Source organism: Clupea harengus, chromosome 12 (genome assembly GCF_900700415.2).
Source record: "Clupea harengus chromosome 12, Ch_v2.0.2, whole genome shotgun sequence".
NCBI classification, from domain to species: Eukaryota; Metazoa; Chordata; class Actinopteri; order Clupeiformes; family Clupeidae; genus Clupea; species Clupea harengus.
The window spans coordinates 7,899,732-7,920,349 of record NC_045163.1 but is presented as its reverse complement, the minus strand read 5'-3'; the positions used below and the strand labels follow the sequence as shown (position 1 = coordinate 7,920,349).

General features: G+C 46.0%; 2 protein-coding genes across 2 annotated transcripts; one reads left to right on the top strand and one right to left on the bottom strand.

Annotated features, from left to right (window-relative positions):
• Window positions 1-506: 506 nt before the first annotated feature.
• fam78ab (family with sequence similarity 78 member Ab) lies at window positions 507-9,838 on the bottom strand. Its single transcript, XM_012816828.3, has 2 exons — window positions 8,105-9,838; window positions 507-1,308 (listed from the first exon to the last, which is right to left on the bottom strand). The coding sequence occupies exons 1-2, from the start codon at window positions 8,422-8,424 to the stop codon at window positions 783-785; spliced, it is 846 nt and encodes a 281-aa protein (XP_012672282.1). The 5' UTR covers window positions 8,425-9,838; the 3' UTR covers window positions 507-782.
• A 324-nt stretch (window positions 9,839-10,162) lies between these two features.
• LOC105899274 (inactive phospholipid phosphatase 7) lies at window positions 10,163-17,186 on the top strand. The gene is made up of 3 exons (XM_012826472.3): window positions 10,163-10,675; window positions 10,971-11,688; window positions 14,124-17,186. The coding sequence occupies exons 2-3, from the start codon at window positions 11,214-11,216 to the stop codon at window positions 14,510-14,512; spliced, it is 864 nt and encodes a 287-aa protein (XP_012681926.1). The 5' UTR covers window positions 10,163-10,675; window positions 10,971-11,213; the 3' UTR covers window positions 14,513-17,186.
• Window positions 17,187-20,618: the final 3,432 nt, after the last annotated feature.

Here is a 20,618-nt window from a genome sequence, read left to right as displayed (position 1 = left end):
GGACCGGACCAACACCCCATGTGCGCTGGATCTGGAGCCCCAGTGGGAGCACAGGCCATGACCAGTAAGTGTGTGTGTGTGTGTGTGTGTGTGTGTGTGTGTGTGTGTGTGTGTGTGTGTGTGTGTGTGTGTGTGTGTGTGTGTGTGTGTGTGTGTGTGTGTGAGTGAGTGAGGAATACTGCATTGCACATTGTTTAAGGCTACAAGTCTGAGTGAAAAAAAGCAATGTAAACTTAAGGCAGCATGGATTGAATGTCTCGCTTGTTCACTAAAGTGTCACTCAAACGCAGTTCTTTCCTCTCACCTCCTCCTTTTGTCTGTGCCCAAAGGTGCTTTTCATCGCAAAAGTGTCCACTCCCTCACACACCTTACACGACAAACACCACTGGGCACATGTGCATGTGTAAATAAACAAATACTCTTCACACTCTTTGCACCTAATCCCCACTGGAAAAAACAAAGCCAGAAAATGCAATCATTTTTCTTCTTTTTTTTCTGTCTTTACCTTTTTAGTTTTTTTTTTTTTTGCAATGTCTTAATATAGCACAGTGAATCCCGACCCGATCTGAAGGTAAAGTAGTTGTAGTTCATGGGTTTATTCCAGTTCGAATTATCATCTCTTCCTCCTCCTTATCCTCTCAGAGAAGAAGCTGACGATTGTCTAGTTTTCTCTTCCTGTTTAACCCACGGCTGCTGTTGTCAGTTCAAAGTTTTTTGCGTTAAAAAAAAGTATCCCGCGGAGGAGCCTGCGGGGGGTCAAGAGGTCAGGGTTTAGAGGTCAGTCAGTACTTGGGCGGGATGACCACGATGGGGTCCCCCGTTTTTGGCCTCCACATGAGCACCTGTGCATCGTTGGCGTTGGGCTTGACCATGGCGTTGGGCGGGATGGGCTCGTTCTTGCCCAGCACCAGCGGCTGGTCCTGGGCCACAGGCTCGCACAGCTTGGACCGCTTGCCCAGGGGCTTGTCCGGGTCGATGTGGATGTGGAGCTGCATCCTCCAGCGCACCGTCTGCAGCACCAGCGTCTCGCCCGTGCCTTGGTTGATGGCCACCAGCCAGGTGGTGAAGCTCTGGTCGCGCCGGATGCTGCTCAGCTGCGGCACGTTGCTGTCGCTCACCGGCACGCCCCACGTCACGCTGGGGTAGAAGTTGTCGTTCATGCTCACCGTGAACTTGGTGTCCTTCTTGGTGGGCCCCACAATGGTGCACGTCTCCGTGGTGTTGCCATACCAGGGGTAGTTGACGCCGTCCGAGTCGCTTATCGCTTGGATTTTACCGTCCCTCAGGTCAGGAAGTTCCCAGCTGGACCTAAAAGGAGATGGACAAGACAGCCCGAATCAGACTCTGTGTGTGTGTGTGTGTGTGTGTGTGTGTGTGTGTGTGTGTGTGTGTGTGTGTGTGTGTGTGTGTGTGTTTGCTGTCCTTAGCATAGAGGCTAAATTATACCCTTTCATCCTGTTCTAGCTATTAGAGAAGAGCTGTTATTCTCACCCTTTTTTGAGTGTGGACCAACTGAGTATTTGCTGCTACAAGGCTACAGATGTGATTATTCAGGTCCAGTAGAACCAGCATCAGACTCTGAAGATAGATCTGGGCCTAATCTGGCTCAGATCCACTCTACAGTCAACTGCTATCTAGGACAATGCTGACAACCACTGCATACAAGGTCATTAGAGTTCATTACCCACAAAAACATGGGTACAGGCATGACCCCACTCAACATTAATCTGGATCAATGTGCTTAATTAGTTCATTTAAATGGATGTGTGATTTGTGGTGAATCTGGGGGTATGCAGTGAATCTTGGGGTACATAAAGTAGACACTAGTAGAGGGTCTAATGAAGACAGATGTGATGAGCGATGTGAGGACTGGGGCAGAAAGACAACAAACACACAGGATTTAATGCTTGCCACGTGGCAGGACAAAGAGGGCATATAAGCCCACGATGACCCTCTGAAGGTCAGAATGCAGCAGCTGTTACTATTCTGACACCTGGAGAATGTATGGGGCTATGAGCCATCCATATAAGACCTTCATTCCACTGGCAGTCTGTTATTACTAAAGCATCATGCAGCATAAGCTCACACAGGAGGAACATCAGCACAACTCTCCAGCTGTTTCCCCCAGAAACCCCCTGTACTTGCACTAAGCAGGCCCCCATACCAGGACACATGGAGAGTTGTGTGTGAGACTGCAGAACATGGGCACCTCTTACAGCCTAAGCCCATCTGTCTGTCTATTGATCCCCACGCACACACACACACACACACATACACACACACACACACACACACACACACACACACACACACACCCTTCACCCCCCAGCGCTGCAGGGAAAATATGACCTTTCCTCCCAGAAGCGCCCACAGAGCAGCCTATGATCCACAGGCACATGACACACAGCCATGAGCATTAATTCACCAAGGGGGCAGATTACAATCTGCACTATAATAATAGCAAGCCTCTGTGTGTGTGTGTGTGTGTGTGTGTGTGTGTGTGTGTGTGTGTGTGTGTGTGTGTGTGTGTGTGAGAGAGAGAGAGAGAGAGAGAGTGAGTGTGTGTGTGAGAGAGAGAGAGTGTGTATGTGTGTGAGAGAGAGTGTGAGAGATAGAGAGAGAGTGTATGTGTGTGTGTGACATAGACAGAGAGTACTTGACTGCACCAAAATAAAACACTGATGAACATTGTCATGTGCACAGCAAGCACACAAACTGAAGAAGCCTCTGGTGGATTCCTTTCCAACCTTGTGTGTTTTGGGTCGACTGGAACACGTCTTTCAATTGAATTTGCACTCGGTCACGTTTAAGCCCAACGACGGTAAGCCCTTCAGTCAACCGATCCCTCTAGGCCACACCATCACCGCCATTTCTCACAGTCGAACGTGACACCGGCGTCTAACAAAATCAAATGAAATGATCGGGCTGCCAGTGACGAGGCATGTTGCTGTTAGTCAGAGGTGCGTCCCTCTCTGTCGCGTGACAGTCTGAACAGACGACTAAACGCAGCCTGACACCAGGACGTATGACACAAGCAGGCCTGGAGTGACAACCTCGTTTTGTCTGGCTCCACGCAGATGGTTTCCGCCAAGATGAGTCTGAACAAGCGCCGGCACACACACACATCCGCTCTTACGCCACCGCCACTGCTGCCCTCATTATACAGCCTTCAGCGGGGGGAAATAAACGACACACACACACACACACACACACACACACACACACACAGACACACACACACACACACACACACACAGACACACACACACACACACACACACACACACACACACAGACAGACACACGCACACAACTTGCCCTGCTGCTGCTCTTCTGCAAGCACGGCTAATAGGGATTGCAGTGGTCCTCTTTCCGGGCCATTAAATTACAGAGGATAAAGTAATTATTCACACACCACAACACACCCGTTGCCAGGAGAGACGGAGAGCTTTTAAATTCACCCTTAACCCCTGGGATCATTTATCAGCCCTGCGTAAGACACAACTAAATGTGCTCTTTCTTACGCATTACATACAGAAATCATGCACACAATGACTACACAAGGCTTTCTCCATCAGGCTGCCAGGTTGTAGGCTATGCACTTACTGAAGAATGAATAGGCTATCAGCTGTCATCATTTCTCTGGGCTTACATGTTTATGAGTATTTTTACACACAAACATACAAATCTAAAACTGTATGAAGTATGAAGGCAAGCCATGTTAAAAGACCCCCTCAGTGTGTGTGTGTGTGTGTGTGTGATCATTCATCTCTTTGGAAGCACTACGCTGAGCTGTTAACGGTTCAGGAAAGTTCCATGTCCTGGCCAGTGTACGTGTCTGCTGAACACAGAATATGTTCAGGTTTGGAAAACTGTTTTATTCTGTTCATTATGGCTAGTTTCCACACAGCTTTGGTCAGTTGCGCAGATAAAGATACAAGAATGCAATGTTTTTACAAGGCCACTTCACACAATGCAGAGGTGTTCATGAATGACTTATGACACATCCTCTGATTTGAGCTGAGTTCTAGTGAGTGTGTTGGTAAGAAAAAACATCATCCATGAAGGCCCCGAAACTGAATTCGGAGTCGACAGCCAAAAAGAGAATCATTAAGTATTGTAACGACCAGCGGAGTCGAGGCTTCTCTTTGGCACTTATGCCATTTATTCAGACGGAGGACAACTGACACAGAATGAGGGAAATGCTTTGAGTCTAATACACAGGCACAGTGTACAGGGTAAGGGTGGACACAGACGCTAACAGACGAGGAAGCTACACCAGACATCACACATAACACACTCCTCATCGACTGCTAATCACTTACAGAAGATACACGCTTATTTACATACGAGGGAACACGAATACACCCTTCATTTCAACATTACACATACCACAATACACCCTACAGCTACTACACGCATGGGTGAACTCACCATACCCAGACCGAGACATAGGAGTGTGCAGCCTTGCATGCTACACAGCCCCCCCACCTCCCCACCCCCCAACTGTCCCCAGGAACCCCAAACACAAGCCGGAGGAATAACGGGGCGGACAATATGGGCTCCTATGGCCCCTGCAGTGGAACGGTGGAAGGCAGTATACAGTCCGACAAAGTCTTTAGGGTCCTGGGGACACGAGCAGGACCGGTCGCTCAACATCACCACCACCACAAACCCGGCGATCAGCACGAGCTCATGGCACGGTGGAGAGCAGAGGACACAGTCCCGTCAGGAGCAACTGTCTTTGAAACACTGAGGGTGGAAAACAGTGGCAGGGTAGCGGCCTCCTGGCGAACACAGCGGCACAGAGGACCCCCAGACGAGCAGCAGGACTGCGGAGCCTCCGAGCCTGTGGCAACGGCACAGAGAGCCCCCGCTGTCTCTAGACCACGGGCTGTCGTGGCAATGCCGTGGCCCCCTCTGACTAGCAGCAGCCATACAGAAGACCCCCAGGCGGCGGTAGCCCCCGCTGCGTGGCTGCAACTGTGATGCAGCTGGCGGCCTCGAGGTGGAGACCCATTCCTGTCAGTTGGTGGTGTGGCTGTCTCTCCGGTCGGGAGGAAAGATGCGAAGACCCCTCTGGTCGGCAGGAACATTTCGCGAACACCTGTCTGGTCAGCAGGAACGATGTGAAGACCCATCTCTGGCGTTCTCTGGCGTAGCAGGGGTGCCAGGGTCAACAGCATCAGACGGAAGGTGCTTTCTCCAGGAGCGTTTCCTGCCTCAGGGTGAAGACTGCAGTGAGAAGAGGTTCTCTGGAGTGGCCAGCCCAAGCATCCTCAGTCTCAGCAGTCAACGGGGGCTTCAGTGTGCTGAAACTCTAACCCCAAGCTGTCACGATGTGGCAGTCACTCCCCTCAGCTCGCGGCCACCTGACTGAAGACTTCGGTAGTGGGAAGACCTCTCCGGGGTGGCCGTGGTCCCCACCGAGGACACCAGCTTCGGTGCAGCGATGGTGACGCAGCAGCAGCTTTCCCCCACTTGCAGTGTAACCCGCAGGGCTGGCTGTTCCTTTGCACTGCTCCCAGGACGGAGGCACAGCCAGAGCCCTCTCTGGACGGAACACTGGAATTTATTGGAATACAGCTCGGCTATATGAGCCTCTCCCCACTGCAGCCATATGATTAGGTCCTCGATAGGTCATCTTTGGCTCCATTCTTCCACTCCACTAGGAGGCCCTATCCCATTTCTGACACCAGTGTAGCGACAAGTGGAGCCAAGCCTTGTCTTTGGCTCTTACGCAGACACTAATACATGAGGAAACTACACCAGACATCACACATAACACAGTCTCCTAACCGCTAACAGAAGATACACGCTGACCTTTACATAAGAAAGAACACGGATACACTCTTAATTTGAATATTATATATAGAATTACACATTACGCCCTACAGCTACTACACGCATGGAATTATGGGTGAACACAACCACTGCCTTCAAACGCAACGTTTCATCACCTCCTGCTCAACCAGTGTTTGGGTGCCAAGGGACACAGCCTTTCGTCTCTCCACATTGCATTAAAGGGTAACTTCACCCCCAGCTCTGAGCCTAACTCCACCCACTGCATAATTAAAGAAAATGCAAGAAGTGGGCAAGGGTGTGACTGAGGACAGTTGGGCGTAAGCTCCTGTGAATGATGACTCTCAATCAGCAAATGAAAATGAGCTTCACACTCACGGGCGGGAACTGAGGGTGGTGGTCCGCCCATTTCATGATTTAGATAAGTCCCAACCGGTTGTCTACACATCAGCATCTGCCTTCCAAGGTTCAGGATGATTTAAAACTGTAGATGGCGTACTGAGCCATTTTCAACCCATAAAATCACGATTTGTATTATAATCGATGCTTTGATGGGTTTCATCACAGTTCAGTCATATAATTTCGTTTAAAGCTCAAAAAGCACATTCTAGGGTGCAATTCCTCTTTAATATTGATTTTTCCATTCACTGAAAAACTTTTAGAGTTGTGGTACAGTGGTGCACACACATACACACAGTCAATGCCATAGCAAGTCATTGTCCCAAGACTTTTTGGGGGGAACTGGTGGCCTTATTGATACGTCCCATGGTGCTGGTAATATCTCAGCTCGCAGGCCCTGTGCGTGCAGACAGATAGAGACTTTGAAGCAGGAAGTGGGCCAGTCAGCCTTGCTGACAGGAAGTGAGGAGCAGGCAGCAGCTAATCCTGCAACACCACCACCACCGCTGCTGCTGCTGCTGCTGTCACTGTCACTGCTGCTACTGCTCTGAGCAGGTCACATGCGCTGACCACTGCATGCCTCAGAAGCATGCAAGAAGAACAAGTACTGGACTGATAATGGACTTAAAAATAGCAACCCTGCTCTTTTCACACAACTAAAATACCCACTGATGTAAGTGCTAATGATAAAGATAAATATTTAGCAGAGATATTACTGGAGTTGAGTATCTGACAGTCATGTTTCTGTATGGGCATGTACGTAAGAGCCCCTCTGCGTGATACACAGCACCACACCAAAGTTCCCAGTGAAGGAGAGTCTGTCTGAGGTCTTAAAAGAGAGTGCTATGAGTGTGCATTGCTCTCACAAACAGCATGTTCAGTGGGCACATGAGCTGCGCAAATGGGCACAAGCCAAAACACGCAAAACACGACTTCTGACAGTGAAAGGGTACTTAACAAGTGTTAGGGGATAATGCCTTTGGGACCCCAGAGTCAAGGAAGCATATCATATTCATGTACAACTTTAATGATGCCTCCTGGTGTCATGAACACAGGGCACTGACACAGTCCTAGTGCTCATATCTGGGTCGCTGAAAAGCAGTGGGCATTAATATTAATCGTAAGCAAACACTGATGTTCAGGCAAAAAAAAATGTCCTGTACCAACAAGAGCTAAGGGGCTCGGCGGGGGAGACACTCCTGTGAAAGATGAGTCTCGATCAGCAAATGAAAATGAGACTCACACTCCCAAGCAGGGGTTGGGAGAGGTGGGCTGCCGCTCATGTCATGACATAGAGAAGTCCCAAATGGTTGTCTGCATGTCAGCATAGGCCTGACAAGGTTCAGGATGATTTTAAACAGGAGATGCTGTGTTGAGCCATTCAACCCATAAAATACTGTTCTTTTATAATTAAGTTATTGTGTCCATATTAACACCAGCATTTATGTGTTCCATCATGGTGCAGTCATAACATTTAGTTTAAAAAAACACGTTATAGACTGCAGTTACGCGTAGCAGTCACACTCAGCTGCAGCATGCTCTAGCTTGAAGATGCCTCCCTTAAAGTCATCTCCAAGTATAATCCATATTCCATTATATCCTGAAATGCTTGACCTATAAATGAAAAGGCCATGGATAGTGGTTTTCTCTTAATCCGTTCAGGCCTTCACCAGAGACAATGCAACGAAATGATTAGAGAGGGTGCGAGGGGATGACCTTTTTCAGTCTATTCGTATGGACAACTAACTCGTCACAAAGTATGGCATTCACAAGCACAAATACCACATGACACCCATGTAACATGGAGAACCTGTCTTTTACTTGACTCTCCCTGGGAAACAATGACTTTAAAATCGAGGTTTCGAATAGAACATACATTATTAATACCAAGGGGCATACTTACATCCCTTTGTTTCCGTATTTGTTGTAGAACTCCATATGGTTGCATGCTTGAATCCAGCCAACGGTCCACGTCTCTTTACCAGCTACTGGAGGTACCAAAACCCGAGCAGAGGCTCGGAAATGCGGGGTCCTATATCGTAGAACCACACTGGAGGATTCGTCTATGCTGGTGGGGTTAGAGTCGATGGAGGAGTTCACTTCCAAAACAATGATACTCTCACGGAAACTCTTCGGCTTACACCTGATACTCTGGATGCAGCCCATTGCATTAAAGAACAATACAATCCAAACAAATGTCCTGACCTCAGGCAAGACACGCATGGACACGGCGCTGCTGGTTTTACATCAACTGCGTCCGCATGATAAAATAGTAAATTATCATTTATCAGGGGGGTGTTGGGAACGTCTTTTTGATGACTTCTTGGTGTGGTGTGTGTGTGTGTGTGTGTGTGTGTTGAAATATTGGAAATCCTCTGTAATCCACGGGTCTCGACAGTTCGGTCAACTCTATTCCATTTGTCTAGTGTCTAGTCCCATCCACAGCCGCATGTCTGTAGGCTATCCACCGTCCTCTTTCAAAAAGCACTGATGTCAACTTTCTATTTCCTTTCTGTTCACTTCCTCCATTAATAAACCAATGTCAATTATGATCCCATGTCTTTCTCATCGACAGTCCTCTGTGGAGTCATTGACGACTTCAACAGTCTAGGACGCATCTTGTTGCACTTCAGCCTTTTCATTTATGGAGAGCAACGGAATACGATGTATCATTGTGACCTAACCATACTTTACCAAAACTGCTACCGTAACATTTCGACGTCATATCGTAAGCTAGTGTCACGTCACTGGGTTGTTGAAAAAAACATTTTAGTGCCCTAAAATGAATTTATTTCAGCTGAATAAAGACGTGTGTGTTATTTTGAAAAGAAGTTCATAATGTCTAATGTTATAACAGGAAAGGTCAGCGAGCACTATGTCATGACAATGTGCTTTCTACTCTAGCCAAAGGATGTGACCACTATGCTGTCCTTATTACGTAATAATAACAATGTTGGCATTTAATGCTGGCGTTGGTCGTTGATACAAAATAGCACATTTAAAACAATTAATCAAATCCTGACTAAACTACATCAGATAAATATTTCTATAATATTGAACCTAAAAGTTTTAAAAAGCCTGTGCAACCTGAAAGATCGTTCGCGTTTCCTCTTCAACGGTGTAAAGTTCGTGCTGTGTCGAAATGTGGCTAAGACTGTCATGCTGAACTAGTTCCTCTCTTTGAAAATTATAAAATTAAATAGCCGAGACCAATACTGTTTTGCATAAGCACCACAGCCGTTTCCAGTATGTCTCTATTAGCAAATGTGGCAGAACGGTGCGCTTAAGCACTGACGAATTATTTACTTAAAAAATAGATAGTAATAGCTACACTGAACACTTTTGGTAAATATGGATACGTCTTTACAATTGTCCTTTACAAACGGGTTGCTTTCTCTCGAAACAGTACCGTAAAATGTCCATGTATTTTTGCCCTCTCTTTTCCCCTCAGTTTCCTCATTAAGATTAGGCTATATGTCCAGCAGGTAGGCTACTTAACCTATTAATTGCAACTTACATTAACATCAGCGTGGGTTACAATGATAACCGCAACATCCAAAGGCAATCAGGTCAACTTTCTCTCCTCTGCCTGTAATTGGTAATTGTCATCAAATAGTATTAAGACGATCTTTCTGCAATGACAAGAAAAGATAGAGCCGATACACTGATATCGCCCCTGTGATGTTCTCCGTCCTAGCGCGTTTTCATACAATCATCCACAACAGTCCATCTCTGTGTCTCATATAGTCCCATCGCGGTCACTGCAGGTTCCCCCTCCTGCAACATTCTGTTACTACTAGAGGGCTGGTGCTAGTTTATTATAGTGCCTCAGAAACGACACTTCCTGTCTGAGATCCAAGCATTCTGGGTAACTGAGTTTTACATCACTAGAGTTTGGCAAACGATCATCTTATATTTGATGATGTAACATTTGTTAGCCTTATAAATCCTAATGTGTGCCGTTAGCAAATGTTTTGTTCTATGCCAGTGCAATAGTCCATTGCAATCTTTTGAATGTGTAGGGTATTCACCATTCATTAAAGCCAGACAAAACTGATGAAATAATATGTTGGCTTAATTGCGCCTTAAATACATTATTGGGGAAAATCATCTATCCAAACACTGTCCGCAACCGCTGCTCCGCTGATGAAATTCCTGTCCTGTTTAAGCACCTTGGAGAACTCCAACCCGGAACAGCAGCCCGGTGCTGTTTATGGTGCGGACGCTAGGCTAGAATTAGGCTGAGTGGAGGCTCGAGAATACTTTGATCCCTATTAATGTGAAATCGTTATGAACAGAATAGACATCTTTTTTAGGCTGATGGGAAAACTGCGTCAAGCTAAGTCACAACCTCCTCCGTAAATAGAAATGCCTATCGTGTTAGCAACATTCCAGGCGTGCCAATAGTACATGGATAGAGGATATGTTGTCGGCTATTATTGTGCTCAGAATCCAACAATCTCCTCGCTGTCAGGTAGGGTTAACAGAATATTTACTTCCAACATTGGGATGTGTATTTTCTTCTAATATGCTTAAGTTTGAGCTGGTATTAGCGGGTCTTTTAAAAAAGGATTATTCACCGCTCCTTTATTAGATCAGTGCTGTCGTTGTGATTTCTCACCCAAGTAGCCTACCATACGAAACACGGCACGTACTTACTAGCCTATTCAATAGCATATGCAGTAACTATAGATGAGCTACCGTTCCTAGATGCATTCTGATTGTTTTATTTATTTGTAAGGGTAATTATTGGTATTCTCTGTGAATAGGTTTGCTCCCCGCTGGATTGGCTGTGGTGCCTGCCACTCATGCGTCTTCATGCCTTGCCGTGTCCCTTTGTAAACAGCAGTAGCAGCAGGCTTCGTTACACGGCTAAATATATCTGCATGGATTTCTACAAAGGCAAGGGTAAAAGCCAGAACAAGTTACTGTGAATATAAAGATCGCCGATTTAATTATTTATCATCCACTCAGCGACGGATCGCAAGGAGCAAAAGAGTCAAGGGCGCATAATGCCTTCTAACCCGAGTAGGGCCAGAGCCAGAGACCGTGGCAATCTCCTGGGCAGACCAGAGTTCTTGTCCCTGAACCAACCTCTCCGCACCGGTAACACTGAGGGTCGCGGCACGGGCCGGCGAGGGGGACACACCAAGTCCCAGCAAAGCCAACCATGGGAGTATCAACCGGAACCTACCGACACCGCCAAAGAGCGCAAAGATTCCGCAAAACTTCCCGAGGAGGACTGCATGCTGCTCAATCCGTCTTTCCGAGGGATCGCGATTAACTCTCTTCTTGCCATTGATATTTGCTTATCTAAAAGGCTGGGGGTGTGCGCCTACACCTCATCATCCTGGGGTAGTGTCCGCTCCATGATCACTCTGCTGGCTCTCACTGGACACGCCATCACTTGGATCTTCGGTACTCTTCTGTGTCTCACTAGAAGTAATACGCAGGCGGGCCAAGAGGTCTTGATCAATCTCCTACTTGGTAAATCCCCCGTGAACCACTTTCTGACACAGTGCACGACTCATTCATTCAGTTACAAGAGAGACATGTCACACAAGTTGCTCCACATTTCCGACTTCACTGCTAGTCCGATCCTACATCATAGCGAGACTTTGACCGAGAACTCACTTTACAGACGTGTTTGCTGATCCAGTGCTTTATCTAGGCACCCCTTAACTGGTGGCCAGTTGATATGGGCCGTGTAACGGCAAGGGAGAGTTTCTCAATAGCGGAGTTGGGAGCCAGATTAATCTGAGCTCCACTCTGCTATAAATCTCCACACACTGAAGCCGCTTTGTCCAAGGAGTGGCAGACTGTAGACTGATCTTCTGGGTAATTTGGGGGTCTTATAGAGGGCCTACTTAGGCACAGTCTCTATCTCTCTTTCTCTGGTTCTCTCTTGCTTCTCCACTCCATTTCTGTCTGCTTACTGATTTCAGTCAGATTTAAATAAGATTTGTTGAACATTTGAGTAACTCACATTTGAACAAAATGGGATCAATGTCAGCCAAACCTCAGTGTGATCTGAATCCACACACACACTGCCTCTGCTTTGTCCAGGCTGCTTTATCCCACTGCAGTTCTGCTAAGGTGTGCTAGTTAGTGGCTGCCCCAGAACAGATCTGGCCCTGATTTTGAACTTTTTGGGTGTCACACAAACACACACATACTCATACACATACAGATGCACACATACACAAGCATGGACATATGCATGCTCTCTCTCTCTCACACACACACACACACACACACACACACACACACACACACACACACACACACACACACACACACACACACACACACACACACACACACACATGCTTTGACATGCAGCTCCATTGAGATGTGCCCTGATCACGCATAATATCTACACCAGTTACTGTCCAGTCTTAGCTGCAGGAAAACATGGTGCACAATTACTATCATAACCATCATGAGAAAATAATTGTACGGATCAACAATTTTTTAAGATGACCATGGTTCAAATAGAAAAGCTTTATGTCTATTTTTATTATTGACAAAGGTCTAGTCAATCCCCACTGCCTATGCTGAACCGAATGAACCGATGTGGCCTGTGTTGTAGCTGGTCCTCAGACGGCCCCAGGCGGTGGTGTGGTTTTTGTAGGGCACTGAATGAAGCAGTCACAGAACAGGAGCTGCCTGTCGCTGACTAACAGGACCATGTGAGCATGTTCATGTTTTTCTGGGTCGCTCACTTAAAGTATTCATTGGAGGCAGCTCATTTTCTAAGTGTGTGTTTTTATCATTTAGGCAGTGAGAGGGTTAATTGACTGTTTCTTGTTTTCCCAATCTGACTCTTGATATTTCTGTAGTAGGCTCCCCCATGAGTATTACTATAATCAACCTTTTGACAAGTCACAGACAGGCAATGAAGTAGTAATCACCAAAGGGTCAGATGAAATCATGTTTAGATGCACTGATTTAATTCACTTGTGTAAGACATCCAAGGTAGATGTTAAGTTAAATGTGAATGTTATAATTACATAGACGTTTTTTTCCTGACCAGTTAAAGAATATTGCGGAGGTATTTTATTTCAGTTTATACCTTGCACTTCTTCTATACTTCAATTTATCACATGGGTGCCCTATTTACTAGTTGAACAGAATATCTCTTTTTTTACTCCCAGTGTCTTGACTGTTAATTACCATGATATATTTTCCCAGTGAAATATATATTTTACAGTGTAAAACCAAGTGGAGATTTGAGAGGCCTTTGTTAAAAAAACACACATTTCTGTGTCAGCCCATAAGATCTATTTTGAGATGGACTGCTTGTCCATTCCGCTGGGATTCTCTGCATGCTCATATATTCCGATCACAGAGATAGAGGACATTTTACACTTCAGGAAGTACACTGCACCTTAAAAGGAACTGCTGAATTGAACAGTGCTTTTGATGTCTATTTCTTTGCATTTCCTTCTGCATTAGCAGGGACTATTACACCCACTGATGGAATTTAACCAAGGACAGACCACTGATTTGACAGTAATTACAGTTTCAATGCCACTATGCACTTGCACACATGTTTTGTCTTTATGAATGCTGTAGCACTTTATTATCTGCTATCATAACATTTATACTCGTGTGAATAGAAGAGTGGCTTTAAGAATTCAAAAGGAAATGACGTGGACGAGGTAGCTCTATTTACATATAGTGCAATATTATAATGATTCCTCTCAATGTCTCCTCAGTTACAATGAGAATGATGGCATCTGCAAGGTCAACTAATCATTTTCTCTTCATTTGTCTTTCCTCCACACACACGCACACGCACACGCACGCACACACACACACACACACACACACACACACACACACACACACACACACACACACACACACACACACACACACACACACACACACACACACACACACACACACACACACAGCTCTAGTACTAGACGTGATGACAGTGGCCGGAGTGCAGAAGCTGGTGAAGCGCAAAGGACCATGGGAGATGAGTCCTGGCTTCCTGGACTGCATGGCGATGGACCTGTACTCCTTTCCCGGGGCCCACGCCAGCCGGGCAGCCATGGTCTCCAAGTTCCTGCTGTCACACCTGGTTCTGGCGGTGCCACTGCGGATCCTGCTGGTGCTGTGGGCCTTCCTGGTGGGCCTGTCGAGGGTTGTGCTGGGCCGGCACCACCTGACGGACATGGCCTGCGGCTTCGCCCTGGGCCTGCTGCACTTCAGCCTGGTGGAGACCGTCTGGCTCTCCTCCAGCGCCTGCCAGACCATCATCTCCATAGGGACACTCAGCTGGAGTCCATTCAGCTAGGAGGCTGATTGGTTGATTCATGGCTGTTGGTTGTTGGCTGATTGGTTGATTCATGGCTGTTGGCTGATTGGTTGATTTACAGCTGTTGGCTGACTTTTGGTAAAGCCTGATTAGGTCACTGATGACTGGTAAAGTTGTCAGAAGAGACAGGTTGTCTGAACAGTGACTGTGAGATGGGATATTGAGGAGGCAGAAAGATAAGATGATATTTGAATCACAGCAACAGCATTAGCTGCAGGTTTAGCTGTGAGAGTAAGGATTACACAAACAGGATTATTTCATTTAAGATGAGATCTTAGGAAAGGGCGTCCTCATAGGCTCTCCACTCACCAACTGTCTGACCCTCTCCTCTAACTGAGCAGTCAGTACAGAACTGACTCTGCTGAAGGTTAGCTTTCTGTTTCTGAAGCGCCTCTTTTGGCGTCTCCTCTCTAACCATCTGCTTCCTCCTCTGCTCTCACTTTCACTTCCCCCCTCCTTGTTTTGCTAACAGTCAGGTATTGAGACACGCAGCCCTAAATCCCGCCAGAAATGCTATCAAGAATGACCCTTTTAGGCCAAAATGCCAAGAGAACAGCGAAGAGTGTGAGGTTTAGAACACTATTGTTGGAAGCCTATCTTGATGGCAGATTTGTTCATTTTACTCTGTTGTATTAAACATTTCAGCTTAATGTACTGTATATATAACTGTAAATATTACTCACCATCAAAATGAGACTGGCCATTTCCTTTAGACATGGTCAGATTTATATTTCTGTTGCAGATATCTGTAGAACAGGGGTTGTATAACATCATTTGTAGAATTACATCAGGCATGTTTTTACAGGTAGCCCACCCACGTCAAACAGAGGATATATCAGAACAACATGACTGCATTTGTCCACAGTAAAGGTGAAATGGCTTTCTTCTGCTAAAGCAATCATTAGGTTAGCCATGACTGGACTTCCATCATAGACTTAACTGCCAAAGCCTGCAGGCATAGTTTCCACACTTAATATTTATCTTCAAAATGAAATTCTCAGTTGACAGAAAATGCCCATCCAGAGACAACTTACACCAACACCCCCTGAGACCTGAAAATGGATCAGCACATTTTCTCTAAATAGGCTATGATAGCATCACTATCCAGTAGCCTACGGCAGAAGAGAAACGGATTCTGGTGCTTATACAGTATTTTGTGCCTCTCTGCATATTTGTGTGTGTGTGTGTGTTTATCTTTATTTGTGTTTGTGTGTTGCGGATTCATACTTGCTATCCGGTTCTCTGATGATGGTTTTAAGATTATTCATATTTGTTTTTAAGACACCATGCTTGATTGCCTTGTTTCCTACTCTCCGCCCTTTGCCACATGAGGCATGCTGCTCAACATCACTGCATTGGATGTGGCATGCTGCTCAACATCACTGCATTGGATGTGGCATGCTGCTCAACATCACTGCATTGGATGTGGCATGCTGCTCAACATCACTGCATTAGATGTAAAACAGCGAGTCAGTGGCTAAGAAGCAGGGAGGCCAAAGAGGCTGCTGACTGTTGAGAAGAGATCAGGTGACCGAGTCCACCTCTCTTCTGCTGATAAACATTACAGTTGTTTCCTTACAGGGCTGCTGTCCTTGAAATGAGAACTGAATGAAATTACATCTGAGCCTTTCTGCAGGATGTGCTCATCCTGGCGCTTATCGTCTTTATTTTATAGGCTTTTTAGATGAGTTTTAGTTGGAGCAAATGAGCATGAATGGTTTGGGCTTTTGTGTCGTTTTTTTTAATACCATGTTATTTGTGAGTTGGACTTGTAAATAGTGAAAGGTGCTGTGTTGACAAATGTTTTATTTTTTGGCATAAGTTGATATTTTTTCTCTCTCTGTTGCGAAGTGTCCAATGCTCAAATGCCTGCATGATATTCTGAAAAGTATTTCTCAGTGATTTTTTTTTCCTTTTTAAAATGAAATCTAATTTGAATGTCATAGACTGCTCCCGGTCACCAGCAAAACATTCAAGTCAATGCCACTGCGTAGTTAAAGACCCCGTCATTCTTTATTTGACTGATTGAATCTTGTATTATGGCCTGGAGGGAAAGCTTTTCAATCTTTGACTGACAAAAGCTAAAACTGTAGATCACTCTGTGAGGTTCAGTTGTATCCGTCTGATGCCAATTAAAAGCTGCAGTGGACCTTGTAATGGTCTCCACGTGAAACCAAACTATTGCAGGTGTGACAACAGACAAACAGGGATTTTTTTTTTGTAATGTTTAATTCATCAATGTATTGTGAATGAAATTCAGTCTACATGATTCTTCATGAATAATAAACTAATAGAAAGTGTGGTGTCTCTCAACATTTCATAAGTCTTTGCACAAGCAAGACTCCAGTCTCCAGAAGTAGAAAATCACAATTTAAGACCACTGAGCCTTTTGAGCATTTATTCCTGCTAGTTTAAGCAGAATGTACCAATTTCGTAATGTAATCCTCATCACTGGGATGCCGAAATCATATTTCTCCACTTAACTGCTTGAGCAAACCCAAAAAGAACATCAATCAATCAAACAAACAAACAAACAAACATCAATTCAGAAAAATCTAAATTCTTTGGCAAACCAAAGTGTGCCAGGCCAGAGCTCTCCCATGCGTGACTTGTTTAAACGCGACGAAGCTGTGAGGAATTCATTCCATCTGGGAAACGTTTCCCCTGTTGGGCTCCAGCCTCAGAGGCTTGCATCACGTGCCTCCTGCCGTGTAAAACGCACCTGAGCTCCATCTTCAGGAGTGTTTCTGACACACACACACACACACACACACACACACACACACACACACACACACACACTGGGCTGAGTGCTGCTCTGCTCCTGAGGCCTGGACACAGAGATCAAAAAGCCACCAACTCAGGAAGACCTCCGTGTTCTCACATCCCCTCTCGCTGTCATACCAAGCCAATCAGGAAGTTTCTCAACAGAGGAGATGGTGTTAACCTGACTAGTAAGCTAAGGCACGAGACAAGCTGTGCAGCCTCGCTGACCCCGCACGCCTCATGACTCCTGCTGGAGAAATAAAGTTTCTGTGCAGCCTCCCCCCCCCCCCCCCCCCCTTCATCTTCACCCCTTTACTGTAGTTCACTCCGCATGCCTCAGGAGGAGGACTGGGTCAGGGCAGGGTGGAGGAGATAAAGTGGGTGGTGCACACAGGCAGATTAACGTATCAGGGCTGGCCACACGCCCCCCCCCCCCCCCCCACGTGTCTCCTAATCTCATCACACTTAAGAGGAGGAAGGAGGAGGAGGAGGAAGGGAGGGGAGAGAGGGGGTTTAGGGAGCAACAGTCACAAAACAACACTGCCATTTCCTCAACACACAAACACATTTCTCTCTGTGGGAATTGTTGCATGTTGTGTGTAAAAATAAAAATAAATCAGTAACCTGATACAGAGCAAAGCCAAACACTTAAAAACAGGTATGATCTAACAGTGTGAGGGCATGAGAGATGGACCACAACCCATACAAACAAAAGTTTACCCCAAACCAAATGGAAAATACAAAGCAGAGCACAGAACTGCACTAAGAGGAACACAGCATTGAACTGCATGTCTGAGGATAGACAGATGACAGAAGACATCTCCAAGCCCCCATTAGAACAACTACTCAGCCTTATTTCACACCAAGATAACAACTGGCTTTGGAACAGATCAGAGAAGAGCAGTTCTAGTTAGATAAGACCTAGAACTATTCGACAGCCAGTTTCAGTCTTGCGGTCACCCTCCCCAAACCTACACCTTACATAGCACTTAAGAATGGAACCAGCCTTGATCTGGCACAAATCCGTGTCCAGTGTGGGCCACATTTGTTGCAGTGTCACCTGCTACCCTGGCTCAAATGCCCCCTGCCCTGACTTAATGGTTCAGTGTGTAGGATGTAGTGGCATCTACTGAACACCCTTCCTTTCCAAATGTGTAGGAGAGGCTATAGTGGCCATCAAGTGCGGTAAAATGTGAAAGGCCCTCTCTAGAGCCTGTGTTATGGTTTGTCCATTCTGGGCTACTGGTGGACTCTGTGGAAGAGAACCCGTTCCCTATGTAGATACGAAGGCCTCATTATAAGCTCACGAAAACACAAAAAATCCTACTAACAGATTTTTCTACACTAATGAAAACATAATTATGAATACTATATTCCTCTTTGAAAATAGATCCCCCTGTCCTTCACGCTGCACCTTTAAATCTGGACTACATGCTACAACCAGCCATTTATACAGAAACATTTATACAGAGAGCAGAATAGTATACTGTATGCGTGTGTGTGTGTGTGTGTGTGTGTGTGTGTGTGTGTGTGTGTGTGTGTGTGTGTGTGTAAGGACCTGATATGGAGGCTCAGATCAAAGCAAGGCCATACGTGGTTGAGCAAACATTTCTCAAAGCAGCATCCGGCAGTGAGGTATCAGCATGCAAACACTGCTCCCCCCGCGGTGATGTGCTGGGCTCATAGAGCTCTGAGTCCAACCGCATATAGGCAGCCTCTTCTGTGTGCTCCTCACCGGTGTGCTCGTGTTCATGGCCACGTGTGGCATAAGAGCCACTCAAAAGGATACTGAAAGCGGTTTTGAGAGGAAACACCTTTAGCCTTCTGGGAAACCTCACAAGCGCAAGAGTTATTCTGTGTTACTGACGGTGGCCATTTTCATCAGACACTGACTCAGTGCACAGGAAGTGGTTTCAACGCCTCTGTGTTCTCCGTTCATGTGTTTTGCAGTCGTGTGTAGGGTTTCTTTCCCACCACACCACTGTGAAACCTCGAAACGTCCTCAAGCTACCTCAGAGTTACTCCCCTGGCCTTGGGTTCTAAAAATGGCTGAATTGTAAATCTCTGGAAACAGTGGACAGGTTTCTATCCCTCGCAGCGGTAGCAGTGTTGTGTGTAAAGGAGTGACAGAGTGTCCAGGAAGACTACAGGCTTCTGCTGAGCTCCCTCTGGGGGGTTGTTCTTTTTGAATGGGCTCTCCAGATAGAGGGGCAGGTGGTTCTGACAGACAGGGGTCTGGGCATGAGAGATGTGCTCTTACATGCTGCAGAGGAGGAGGCCTGGGCATCAGGGCAAGAGCTGGCATGGTGCCGGCAGGGTGTGTCACACACACACACACCACCCAGATACAGACAGCTGAGTCTGACAAAACCACCCCCCTCCCCTCCCCTCCCCACACACACACAGACACACACTCGCTCCACCCAACTTCCAAGTAAATACACTCACACTGAATGAACACAAAGTCACCACAAAAATGATAACACGACCTCTGAGGGTTTAAAGGAGGCCGGTATGTTGTAAATACACTCCCCACTTTCTCATAATCAACTCAGTGAAATGACATAATGGAGGGTACGGATGGATTAGAATATATACAGACACCAAACTCACACACTCACACTAACTGTGCCCCTGATGCCTTTGAATCTCATGATGTTTTAATTAATCTTCTATTAAAGGGAAAAAAACCACTAAACCATTCTTCTATCTTTGTTTTTGTTTGATTGAAATGCCTGCATTGTATAGTGCAGCACCTTCTGTACAAACTGTGTGTGTGTGTGTGTGTGTGTGTGTGTGTGTGTGTGTGTGGGGATAGAACACTGTTCTCCGTGTTTACAGATTTAAATTAAAATCACCTTATCCAGTGCAGAGGCTGCTTATCGCGGTGTACAAACTGCAACGCTGTCAAAATCACACAATGCACCCAGAATGAGCCAAATTCATCTACTGGACACACTCTTTTTCGAGGGATTAAAAATTGCTTCTTCTCAACAACAACCGCTCCTAACCCAAAGCGAATTTAGTATTAGTGGGAAATCCTACTCAAGGACATTGCCATTGTTCTCACAGATGTCAAAACTATATTGGCTTGTTGAAGGGAATTCATTTAATCAAATATTACAAAATTGTGAAACAAGGAGAAATTGTATATGTCTGCAGGGGTACAGAGAGTTTTTTTTTTTGTCAATGTAATGCGGTACAACAGGTAGGTGTCATGTCTGCTTTAAATAGTCATAACCCAACTACATCGAGAGTACACGGTTAATTTAATCTAGCCAGTATTGATCGTTACAACATATGCTGATAGCTACGCCTC